The following is a 13,544-nucleotide window of genomic DNA, read 5'->3' on the forward strand; positions in this document are numbered from 1 at the left end:
ACTGTGGGGAAAACTTCACCATCCACAAAGAAACACCACAGTATGGCCCCGAGGTGGATTTGAGCACGATTGGTTGGTACAACTACTGATAAATCGAGATAATAATTCACAAGAAATTTATTTTAAATTTCTTAAAATGTTGCTGCTGTGATTCTGACAGAAATGTGATTCTTTACTGAGTGATCTTTACCTGATAATCTTCTTCTTCTTCTTTTATTACCTTAAGTTTTTTTAATTCAAATTTTTGCGCATTAGTTGCTGTTGTAGCTAAAGTAATACTAAACAGCGTTGCCAACGGTTTGAGATAAAATTGTACCGGTTAACTGGCCAAACGTACCCAAAAGATTCTTTGTGGTACAACTATAGTATTCTAAGTCAGTTTTCATTTAATGAAAAAAATAAATAAATACTAGAATAAACTGAAAGGCAAGCAACTTTTTTCAATAATGTTCATCCTCTCTAAAAAACCAATTTTGAGGGGTATTTCTCGTGCGATAGCGGGTTTAAAGTCCGCGGATTGTTTCTTTTTATGTCACCTCGATGGTTTTTTTTTTTTTTTTTTTTTTTTTTTTTTTTTTTTTTTTTTTTCAAAAATCTGTAAGAGGAAGGAGCTTCTTCTAAGAGAATTTGGAAAAGATGAAACTTGACATCACAAATACAGAAATGTACTAGAAACTTTGAACTGTACCGAATTGTACCTGGACCTCTAAATTGTACCTAAAACGGTACAGTTGTACCTTGTTGGCAACGCTGATACTGAAAGTATGTTTTGAAATAACATTGCACTTGCAGAAGTCTAATTTGCGTGCTCTGACCACACATGTCTGTGTTTTGAAAACAGAGGGGATGAAAATAGTAATATGTTATATATCTGCCTTATAGAAGCTTAGTCAAGTGTATATCACCTTCTCAGCAGGGGCCTCCCCCAGGCCACTCAGCGCGTCCCCAGGTGGCGGATAGGGCAACGTCCTACAGCTATGTAGGATACCTCCATGGAGAGAGGAGGCGCGGACGAAGGGGGGACCCAGTCTCTGAGGGTCTTGAAATATAACTGGAACACCCTCACCTGGGGGACATAAATACAGGTGGAGGAGGAGGATGGCCCCTCTGATGTGCACTGGGTTGGGCCCACCGGCGCGTGGACACGTCCCGCCAGCTACAATCCACTCCCCCAGCAATGGGTAAATTGTTGGTGATGCAGGATGCCATAAGGGCGCATTATCGGTAGGAGACATTGTCGGGCCCTGCTAGGGACAGAGAGGAGTGGCTTACTGCTGTCCTGACGCCAGCCAAGAAACCCCTTTTTTCACTTTTATGATGATAATGTACAAACAAATGAATGTGAGAACCAGTGCTACCGCGTCTGGGGAAACCGACGAAGGCCATGCGTTTAGATCTACCGCGTCCGGGGCAGCCGACGATACGACGACCGCTAATCGCGCGAATACCTCAGATTTGACAACTCCATCCCTGGAGGCCATTATATCACTTAAATCGACTTTATCAATTGGTACCCTTAATATCAGAACGCTTGCAAAACAAGGAAAAAGGAACCCCTCCTGAGAGAGATAAACTGTTACAATTGGCACCTAGTTGGTTTATCCGAAACCCACCTCCCAGTGACTGGTGAAGAAAAACTTGATGAAGCTACTCTTGTAATATCAGGACGTACTGATGGGAAACACCGGAAGGGAGTGGGCTTCTTTCTCTCCAGTAAGGCTAGCAGATCACTAATCGCAGCAACACCCATCTCAGAACGTCTGATCATGATCCACCTGAAAGGCTCACCAGCGAATCTTACAATCATCCAAGTATATGCACCCGACTCTAGCAGAGATGATGAAGAATCCGAAAACTTTTATCTCCAACTTCAGTGTCTAGTGGACTCCGTACCAAAAAAAGATATAGTCTTTGTCATCGGGGACTTCAACGCCATTGTCGGTGACGACCCATCTGGCAACGAGGACGTGATGGGCAAATTTGGCCATGGCCAGCTGAACAAGAGAGGTGAGCGCCTAATGGAATTTTGCCGAGATAGTGATCTTGTTATCACTAACACATTCTTCAAACACAGAGCCCGACGTAAAACAACCTGGACATCCCCAGATGGAAGGACTCAGAATCTAATAGATTATATCCTCGTATCTAGACCCTGGAAATCTTCCATCACAAACACAGTCATTTTGGCTGGCGGCGACTTCGATAGCGACCACTCGCTTGTTATGACTTCCTTTAAAATGCGTCTAAAAGTGGCCGCGAAACTTTCCAGAAGGCCTCCCAGATTCAGAGTAGACCTCTTAAAAGACCAAACTACTCGACAAAATTAAACTGTTACTCTTTCCTAAAGAGTTTCTGAAATACTCTCTACATCCCCGCTAACTCTATCAAAAGATGACATCAATAATCATGTGAAGAGTAGTTCGCAGGTTATATGCGATGTCGCCCAGTCGACCCTGGGAGTCCAAAAGGCGGACCATAAACCTTGGATCACGGATGAGATAATCTCACTATGTGAGGAAAAACGCAACCACACTATCAAACTAGATAGAGAAAGTCGGGATATGTACAAACGATTGAAACGTGTGGTAGAGAAAGCCATTCGCCGTGCTCACCGCTCCTATATAAGGGAACAATGTGAGCAATGCGAAATGGCATTCAAGAAAGGTGACTCTCACTTCATGTACAGGCGAGTGATGGAACTAGTCAAAAAAAAAGGGACTGAAAGCATGTACCCTCCTTGAAGAAGATGGTAACCAGATCCAAACTACAGACGGGATCCGAACCAGATGGAAAGAACACTTTGAGAGCAAATTAAACTCAACGATCCTCCCAGACCCAACGGGGCTTAACAGCTTCCCCTCAATCACCGCAGATCCAAGTCCATTCCCAATTTAATCTGAGATAGAATCGGCTATCAAGGGTTTAAGGACAAACAAAGCTGCAGGCTCAGATGGAATCCAACTGGAATTACTAAAAGTAAATTGCGATCCCCTTGTTGACCTATACCTAAAAATTGCTACTGCTGCTTGGAAAGAAGGTCACTTCCCCTCCTCATGGTGTGAAGCCACGATAGTTCCAATCCATAAGAAAGGCTCGAAAGCAATCTGTGATAACTAGAGGCCTATAAGCCTTACGAGCCACGCCGCTAAAATACTCACTAGAGTAATGCTGGAGCGTATAAGAGCTATATCTTCAACTGTGATTCCAGAATATTAGGCCGGTTTCCACCCAAACAGGTCAACGATTGATCAGATATTTACGGTACGTCAGATTATGGAACTCGGACGTAGTATTTTCAACCTTTTCGTTGACTTTAAGCAGGCTTCCGACCTCAAACTGAGAAAAGGTCTATGGCAAATTATTCTCCACTTTGGTATACCACAGAACCTAGTTTCATTGATCAGAGATATGTACTCAAAATCCAGAAGCTACATCAAGACGGGAGGAGTCCTTTTCGATAGCTATAACACATCAACTGGTGTCCTGCAGGGTTGCTTGCTCTCAACAGAACTGTTTAACCTGTTCCTTACCGCTTTCTTCTCAATCCTCAACAACTCGTCAAGTGGCCACATTGGGGGACCATCGATTGATAAATTAGCTTATGCAGACGACATAGACCAAGTAGCTGATAACCTTGGGGATCTTCAGTCCCAGGCCGACAACATCCAATCAACCACCAGCTCCTTTGGAATGACCATCAATTCCTCAAAGACGAAAGCCATGCTCTGCTCGCGAAAGTCGGAAAACCAAGAAACCTTTAGCCTCCAGCTCGGTGGTGACAACATAGAATGGGTCGATTCACCTATCTTGGTAGCCTTATAACGTCCGATAACAACCACTCGAAAGATATTAAGAGGCGCCTGGCGCTTGCAAACTCTAGCTTTAAAGCCTTGATGCCGATCTGGAGGAACTAGAATTTGTCGACACTGCTGAAAACAAGACTCTTTAACACACTGATTATCCCCATTGCCATGTACGCCTGTGAATCATGGACCCTCAAAACAGATGACCAACGTCACCTAGCCACATTCGAAACAAAGTCACTCCACCGTGTTGCTGGCACTACGTACCTGGACAGGATCTCTATTATTAGGTTCTTTAAAAGCCTCAAAATCAAACACACCATACTTGATAAAATAAAACTGCAACAACTTAGGTGGCTAGGCCAAATCCAGCGTATGGAAAATTCTCGTCTGCCGAAAATAGTCTTCGATGGTCACGTCCATGGTTATCGCCCCAGAGGTCGGCCCCCTAAGAGATGGAAAGACAACTTCTCTACACTCAACCTGCCGCAACTTCTACGCCTGACTGAAGATAGATGCTCATACAGACGCCACATCAATAACATAATGAATGAAGAGGCCCCAAAACGACCTTCGAGGACGGATGGGACTTAAGTCAATATATACAACAATGTATATATGCAAACATAGAATGGCACTTCGCGTAATTACTTCACAGAGTGACTCAGAGGACTGGTTTATTATGGAGTGACTGTTATTGTTAAGGTTGTATTCTTGGGGGGGGGGGGTAACCTGGTTTGACACCGCTTCTCCCGAAAACTTTGGGGGGATTTTATAATTTTGGGGAGATAAATAGAATTTCGTAGTGTGTAGATTCATATGAACTCCGAGAATAAGTTATCAATCCCACACAGAGGTATAAACAGACTCAAAAATATAGACTCAAAATGTCAGTAAAAATACATTAATAAATTAATAAGTACTTGGAACGGCATGTACAATAAAAAATAGCTGAAATTTAGTGTGACACAGCAATGAGCAATTTTTGTTCGCCATTTCACACACTCATTCTATTCAACGATGTTTGAATGGATAGTTTGGATTTTCGTGTTGGTATAAATTAGTCGTAGTTGAATATTCATGGCGTTAGGTTCGTGTCTATGTTTGTTTGTCTATTTTAAGTTTCTTCTTTTTCTGTTTTAAGGCAACTATTATATGTATAGCCGAAATGTCTTGGTTACACTTATTACACAAATATACTTATTCTTCCAGTTTTTTATTATTTTTTTTTCCGTTACAACTGCAAACTTCCCTTGTCCCTGGCATTTGGGCGCTCCCTATTGTGAAACAAGCAAACACTCATTTGCCTGTTATTTCCCGCAACAAAAATAAAGAAACTAAGAATTAATAATAAATGAAAAAGCATCATCAACTGTTTTTCAAAAAGAACTAAAAGTTAGAAAATAAGAAATATAATTTGTACTTTACTGAAAAAAAATTCAAATCAATTTACCGAAAAAAATGTGCATTGTCAGTTTAATATAAATATGTTGATATTTATTCCTTAAAATCTTAATTAATTTTTGATTTCTTATTTTATAAAAGTGAAAATGTTGAAGTTTTGCTAAAGTCAATATTGCACTTTTGCCAAGAACAATCCTAATTGAAACAGTCATAATTTGAGATGAAAAGGCAGTTTTGATTATTTCAACGTCCTTGCATTCCCTCTTCCCCACAACAATCGTGTAAACTTCCCTGTTGGAATGTAAAGGTTTATAAACTTGAAACACTTGGTGTTTTTCAGATGTTTGCTTTATGTTAAAATGTATGATAAATGTATTGGAACTTCATAAACTAAAAAGTGGAATTCTGTTTTGTTCAATCTACCAACCTTTTCGGCAAAATTTAGATCAGCCATTACCTGTAACGAAGATCCCTCTAATGGTCCATCAACTGTAACGAGGGGTATGGAAACTCGGTGGCATATTGATATATTAGTTTTTCAGTCATTTGATATTAGTCATTTTATTAGTCATTTGATATAGTTTTTCTAGAGCTCGTCCCCTAGAAAATATTCCTGACGGAGTACCCTAAAGGAGTCTTCTGCCAACCAGATATAGAGGTACGAAATATTTTTTACACCGATATTAATCTTAAAGAGAATTATGAAACAGGCATCTTTAACTAACATAGATCACCTTATTTCGGGATTCAACAATAATGGTCAAGATTTAATAAACCCTGATACAAAAGGTATAATTAATAACTTCTTTGAAATCAAAACGGTTTTCATGAATGGAAGTCTAGACACACCTATGTTTTCTTATGGTGTTTGCAAAAAGTGTATGCATATGGACAAACAGCTTTTTCAAAAAAAGTTGCGTTTTCTTAGTCAGTGTTTTGTTTTTAGAAAGTTTTTAATGCTGAAAAGAGAAAACGTTAATTACGGAATCTATCAATGAAAATGAATATCAATGAAATGCAGGTGAATGACGTCTGGAAGGTCAAACAAGCTGCCTAGGGCTGTTCCTCTCTTATTGATAAAGGGAATTCTACTATCAGTATTTAAATTTTTCAAGGGTGGATACCCCCCCCCTCAAAAAACAACTAAAGCAACCAATAAGCATTTTCATTGCAATTAGATGAATTTAAACCTCTATACAAAGCACTCAAAATGTTACGTTATATTGAGCTAGACCAGATAAAAAAATAGAGTTTAGTTGCAAAAAATGATGTGACTCAAAAAAATTTTTCCCAAAAAGTGTCTTTATGTTAGACAGAAGAAAAAAAATTACATAATTTTTTATAATGATTAATGTGACACAACGATACCTGTCCATAGAGGGTTCGGATGGGGTAGAGGTTATTCCCACCTCCCTCTAAAGTTTGGTCTTCATAATCCTGACAAAAATTGTAAGATACACGATTTCTAAATTTAAACTCATCCCTCCCCCCTCCCACGAAAAGATTCTCTTATTTCCCACCACATCCCCTAAGTGTCAAACCTGTGTGCGGTGATGCATATAACATAGAAGAAACTCAGTAAAGAGAGGAGGAAACTGTAAAGAGATGGCAGTAAAGAGATGGCAAAACTTTTGAATTTATTTCTGTCAATATTTGTTAGAAGTGCTAGAGTTTCTTGGTAACATTACAAAGATACGTAGATGCCAATTACGTAACAAAAATATTTAGCATAAAAATGTTTGGATTAAAATTTTTAATAATTTTTAGGTACCTAAAAAAATCTTTAAATTTCAAACAATTTGATTATTTTCAAAACTGTGTAGCACGAAGCAAAAACCGTGTTTTTGTCACTTTCGGCTAAAAATTCAACAGATAATGAAGCTGAGGCTCATTCAAATCTTTTATTCTCTGGTTGTTAATCACATCGTCATTTTACCTAAAAATAGTTTTTGAGTGAGTCGGAGTTTTTTTTGGTTTGTTTGCTTTTTCACCGAAGACGGTTATTAGTCATATAGTCATACGGCATTAGTCATTTAGTCATATAGTCATACGGCATTAGTCATATAGTCATTAGTCATATAGTCATACGGCATTAGTCATATAGTCATTAGTCATACGGCATTAGTCATATAGTCATTAGTCATATAGTCAAAAAAATTTTTCGTAACAAACGTCATCAGAAAGGTCCTCACTAACTTTTGTTTTTGTATGATGGAAATTTGTACGCGCTATAATTATTTTATTTATTTTATTCAATTATTTTATTTATTTTTACCATTTTAGAGATTTTGCACACTCATCCTTTCAAGTTGCGTTGGCTAAATCCTACCCACTTTACCTGTCAACAAAGAATACAATTTTGAAGAAATATGATGGAAGATTCAAGGATATTTTCCAAGACATTTATGACAGGTAATACTGATATTTCTTTTATACTGTTTATTGGACCTTATAAGGAAGGTGAAATAACTGTAAATAAGAAATTCGCTCAATAAAGCGAACAATTTTGGAGAGTTAAATCCCTGCATTCAATTTTCATACTTTGGGGAGAGGGGTTGCTGCAGTAAATTAATTGTATTTATCAAAATTTGATTGCTTTCACGGTGTTTTGGGACAGGAGCAATAAAAACAAATTTAATAAAAATACAGACAAACTATAAACAGTAAAACAGCAAAAATATTTAACTCATCAACAACAGTTGACTCCTGGAATACATTCGAAGAAGCATTAAGGTTTAGAGATATAGAGAGACGACTTTTAAAAAAATCTTGTAACTCAACTTTTCGTTTTTTTTCAGCTGGATTAGAATTTCAAACAGAAGATTCAATCAGGTGGAATTTAACTATCCTTCATTTTACTGCTTATTAAAAATGTTTCAAATGCAGAAATGTCTCAGGTTTTAAGTACCGACTATAGTGAAAATGAAATCCAATTGATTTAGTTGGTTAAACTAAGGAACCTAAGTCATTAAGATGTTTTTTACGAATGTTAGTGTGAATGGTTCACAGCGTAATAAGGAAGAAACGGAAATTCTCAAATTAAGGGTAGGATAAATTGCCACTGTTTAGAGACAACCACGGTTCACCGTAAATACAAGTACGGGACAGTGTAGCTTAAATTGATATCGGATTATAAAATGTGCCAAGTTATTATAAGTTATTTATCATTGTATATTATTATTATATTATTTATATAATATTGTATATATTTGTTATATCATTGTATATATTATGTCATATATTAAAAGTGTTCGCATTTAATATATATGTTATATACAAAATAACTGAAATAACTTTTAACTAGAATTGTTCGCATTGTATATATATGTTATATTGTAATTATAATATCCATAGCCTTATTAATAATTATATTTAATATTATAATAATTATAATCATTATTGTTAAAGTACCAGGAAGAGTAAAAATGATATTTAGTATTTTTTAATATTCATGATACTTTGGATATAATTTGATATTAGGTTTGCATCTAAAAATACCAAAACATGATGAAAATATAATACTTTAAAAACAAATTTGGGCTATAAATTTGTCAAATTGTCTTAGTTGTTTTGTTTTTGTATTGTTCTTTTTATTTTGACATAGTTTTGCATAATTGTGTGGGGAAATATTTTTTTGGCTACCAATGTAATTGGTAATTGAAAAATTCTGATTACTACTTCCATTAACTACCTTAGTTTTGTTTAAGAGAGGGCTGCTTTCACCTTCAACAACAACAAAAATTATCCAAACTTCAAGACTATTCTAAGTACGGAACAACATCCTTTTACTACAGTAACTAAAATTCAACTAACGTAATTTGAATTTAAAATGTGTTGAAATGCAGTTTCAGTCCCATCTGGAAATTGATATTATAGATGTTAGCAAAATTCCTATTAACTCAAAATCAACTGCTTTTCCAGTTTCGCCTCTGGGAGGAACGGAAAAGTGCTGGTCAAGTTCCATTAGGCAAGCCCAAAGAGTAACTATCGATAAACATAACAACAAACACTTTTCAGTTGTGTTGGCAGGTTGGGCTATTTTACGCCAATTGGGCTATGAAATTTTTGGTTTCGCGGAACAAGTTTTCCAATTTTAATCGTCTTTATAGTCTTTGTAACGACTGCATATGTATGTATGTATATATTTCCAAAAAAGCCGTCAGGCCATAGGAAAAATACAGAACATATAAATAACAAACCTTACAAAAAAAACACAAATAAATTAAAAATAAAAAACGTACTTATATATGAATCTTGTCGAAAATATTTATAAAGAGTTACATCTGTCACGATGTATCAGCCCTTCATCAACATATTTAGCCAAATTTCTTAAAGTCATTTTAACTCGTGATCCTACAATCCCTTCCACCCACCTTCTATCTGCCAACACTAACGAAAATATTAACATATTAATAATAGTTCTTACTTGTAAAATTCTTTCTCATAACCGTGAAAAAGGACCATGAATATATTTAAGAAAAAAAAATGGGAGATTTACTTTCTAAATACATGCTGAGGTGAAAATGAGGTAAAGCAAATAAAAACTATGCATTTTTGTATTAGTGATAGGGGCTCATGGAGAGGTGTGGTCATCTATTTTCTTTAGCCCATATATGTTCGATATTTAATATTACTTTTTATTTATAACCCACTAATAACTAAAATGTAATTAGCGGAGTTAAACATACAAAAAAAAGAAGAAAAGCACCAACTATGAAAGTAGCACTAACTATTTGTGTGATCAGTTGCTTTTTTCAGTTGTGTGCTTTTTTACTATTGTGTGATCAGTTGCATAATTGTATATTTTTTCTATTTATATTTTATACGCTGCAAGCTAAAGCGAAAATACCAAGCACAGTGAAAATAGAATCATATTGTTTGAATTGTTTATTTGGAAATTTACGCAATTATATACTACTACTAACAGCTCACCGCAGCACTAAGCCGCCTGGGGTCAACACAGCAACGCACGCTGCTCATCCATCCCAGTCTAATTTATCCCATCCATTCTCTTTGCACCCTCCCAAGAAGCTCCCATTACATCTTAGAAAATTGTGAATTTTATTTTTAGGGAAAAAAACTTCTCTTGCAGTTTTGCAGGTCTGGTAGTTGTGGGTAGGAAAAAAGAAGAAAAAACGCGGGTGAATATTCACTTAAAAATAAACAAAATAAAATACAGTACGAAACAGATTAAGAAGGCGTAGCCGTTTTTGGAAATCAACAGAAATTTTTGTTTGAATTTGCATTGACGAAAAGCGTTAGCAAATTTAACAAATTAATTGTACATATTTATTTTCATGGTCCAGCATTTTTTTGGTGGATACATCCTGTATTTTGGCATCCTTGTTGAGTTTGTGTGCGTATTTGTTTCTTTGTGCTTTACATTCTAAAAAAGGTATAAATATTTTACAAAATTAAAAACAAGTTTTTAACAGTTTTAATGCACACAATTTTTTTAATTTCTTTTTTTGCAAGTGCTTACAAAGCTCAGTTTGAAGCCAAGAAAATTTGGTATGAGCACCGTCTTATTGACGACATGGTTGCCTATTGCATGAAAGCCGAAGGTGGTTTTGTTTGGGCCTGTAAGAACTATGACGGGGATGTTCAATCTGACACCGTTGCTCAAGGATTTGGTAATTATTCTATTTTTTCAATTTATGGAGACCAGAATCCATTTTTTAAGAGGTAAATACTGATGGTAATGGTAGTTTCTTATTTTTTTTAGGAGGTAAATGCTGAAAATTCCTAACAACAACGAACCTTTCCATCGTACGAAAAACAGGAAGTTAGTGAAGGTTTTTTTGAAGACCTTTGTTCTGAAGAAAATGTTTTGACTGTATGACTAATGGGCGATTTTCAGCAAAATATAATGCAAGACTGAAGCAAACAAACCAGAAAAAAAAAAGCTCCAACTCACTCAAAAATTCTTTTTTTATAAAATGACCATGAACTCACAGCCAGAAAATAAAAGATTTGAATGAGCTTAAGCTTCGTTACCTGTTGAGTTTTTAGTTGAAAGTGACAAAAACGTTTTTTGATTCATGCTACACAGTTTTGAATATTAAATTGTTTGAAATTTAAATATTGTTTAATGTAACTAAAAATTGATGAAATTTTAAATCTGAATATTTTTACTGCTTAAATAAGCTTAATTTGTTACGTGATTGGCGTAATAGAAATCGTGCATCATGTATTCGTGTTTGTCGGGGTTATGAGGACCCAGATATTAGAGGGAGGTGGGAATAACTTCTACCCTATCCTACTCCTTTCTGGGCAGGTATGGTTGTGTCACATAAATGATTGGAAAACATTGTATTTTTTTCTGTTTAACCTAAATACGCTTGGTGGAACATTATACGTGATTTTTTTTTATTTCTTCTCAGATCATTTGATAAATTTAATATAGCTCTCATAGGTACATCTATTAAACTTGTCAAATTGCATTGTTGAGAGTTTATGCCAAAGCTTTTGGCATAAACCAATAATCTTTCTTTCTAATTAGATGCACTTTTATGAGACAATGAAGTTAAGGCAATTGTCAATTTATGAGACAATGAAGTTAAGGCAATTGTCAATAATGTCAGTTTTTGTTTATGTGTATCGAAGGGTTGAATGAATTGGATTTTGTTTTTTGTTGCTTTTAATTGTTTTTTTTTTTCTTTTTTTTAAAACGGCTATTTGTCATAGAGCTGAAATTTTTTCTGACAACTGCTTTCAGTTTTGTTTTGGCAACTGCTTTCAGATTTAATTATTAAATTTCTTGTGTTTAGGGGTTTCCTTGGTAAGGAGCCCCTCATAAATAACAGTATAAGAAGTCACACTGTTTGTGAAGTTGCGTCTTCCATAGGCTTTTTTACATTTTTTTTTTTTTGCAGTGAAAATTTTGCTTCATTATTAACTTTTTGTTTGTTTAATGGTTTCCTTGGCAAGGAGATCATTGATAATTAACTATACAAGAAGTCACTTTGTTTGTAAATTTACGCTTTCGAGGGGCTTTTTTCGTCAAAACTAGGAAAATTTCGTTTTTTTTTAAGATTTTTTTTTCACTGAAGATTTTGCTGTGCAATTTTAGTTTTTTGAAATATTTCTATATGGATAATATAATTTTTTACCTTGTGTCGTTATTTTTAGATTGGTTTTCTTGGCTTTTCGAGTTTTATTTTTTGAATTGTCAAAATAGGTCAATTACTTACTGATAAAATACTTATAGTTGTGAAAATCATTGATAAATCTGTTACATGAATAGGGTCTACGTATTTTTACAAAATAGGTGTATTATTCAAGAATTCTAGCCCTTCGAATCGCTGTTGAAAAAATTAAGTTCAATACTCTGCCATTGCATTAAACTTTCCTATCTGCTCTCTCCTATTACTTTATGTCAGCTGTATCTATCTACATAGATCTGGCCCTTAGGGTAGAGGTTAGGGGGTAAGAGGATATTTTCTGGGGGAGAGGTAAACGTTGAAAAAAATGAATTTTTTAATTATTGTTGGGGTTCTATCGATGGATATCCGGAGGGAGATGGGAAAAATGCTTACTGAGCTTGAAAAACTACCAAGAGACACCAAATGCTAGATGGCGTTGCTAGTTTTATGTTGACACTAACGCCAGTTTTCCCCCGTATATGTTACCCATACCCTTTGAAATGATCTTATGATTTCTGCTCTTCAGGTTCTCTGGCGTTTCTTTGCATTTTTTTCTCGCGTAATCAGAGGCAACGCTATAGCGTTGCCTATAGTAAAATCCATACTGCTCGAATGTTTTATTATTATTTTTTTTTCAGAGGCACTTCATATGGAACGGGTCGTCACATAAACTTCAAAGGGGGCTCATTCGATTAGAAATTGAGAGTTTAGTACCCTTTTTAAGAGCCAAAAGTGATCGGAGTGTAACTAGCCTCTCCCCCCCCCCCACTCCCTTCTTTTCCCAAATGCATACGATACAAATTTTGAGACAGCCATTTTGTTAAAAATTGTTCAAAGATCATATAACAGAAACTTCGGTGTCGATACAACCCCCCGGGGCCCGTGGACAGGATTAGTAATTTATGTCCTGGGGGCATATAAGGTTCTTATGGAAGGAATGCTCGTATAAACTTCAAAGAGGGCTCATTTGATTGGAAATTGAAAAGTTGTAGTTCAATTTTTGAGAGCCAATGACATTGGAGGGCAATTAGGTCCCCCTCAATTGTCATTTTCCCCCCAAATGCAGCCGATAAAAATTTTGAGATAACCACTGTTGAAAATAGTTAAAAAGATAGATAACAAAAACTCAGGTGTCGAAACGACCCCCCAGGGCCTGAGGGGCCGGTGTTGTAAGTTATGCTCTTGGGGAATA

General features: G+C 35.9%; 1 protein-coding gene across 1 annotated transcript in view; it reads left to right on the forward strand.

Moving 5' to 3' along the window:
• The window catches only part of LOC148943268 (isocitrate dehydrogenase [NADP] cytoplasmic-like), a 69,218-nt gene that overhangs the window by 36,098 nt on the left and 19,576 nt on the right, over window positions 1-13,544 (forward strand). Inside the window, exons 5-6 of the mRNA XM_089101071.1 lie at window positions 7,491-7,619; window positions 10,683-10,840. Coding sequence (XP_088957197.1) covers window positions 7,491-7,619; window positions 10,683-10,840 — 287 coding nt within the window. The remainder of the gene's footprint in view (window positions 1-7,490; window positions 7,620-10,682; window positions 10,841-13,544) is intronic.

Source organism: Artemia sp. Qi Xiang Cuo, chromosome 15 (assembly GCF_049724085.1).
Source record: "Artemia sp. Qi Xiang Cuo chromosome 15, ASM4972408v1, whole genome shotgun sequence".
NCBI lineage: Eukaryota > Metazoa > Arthropoda > Branchiopoda > Anostraca > Artemiidae > Artemia > Artemia sp. Qi Xiang Cuo.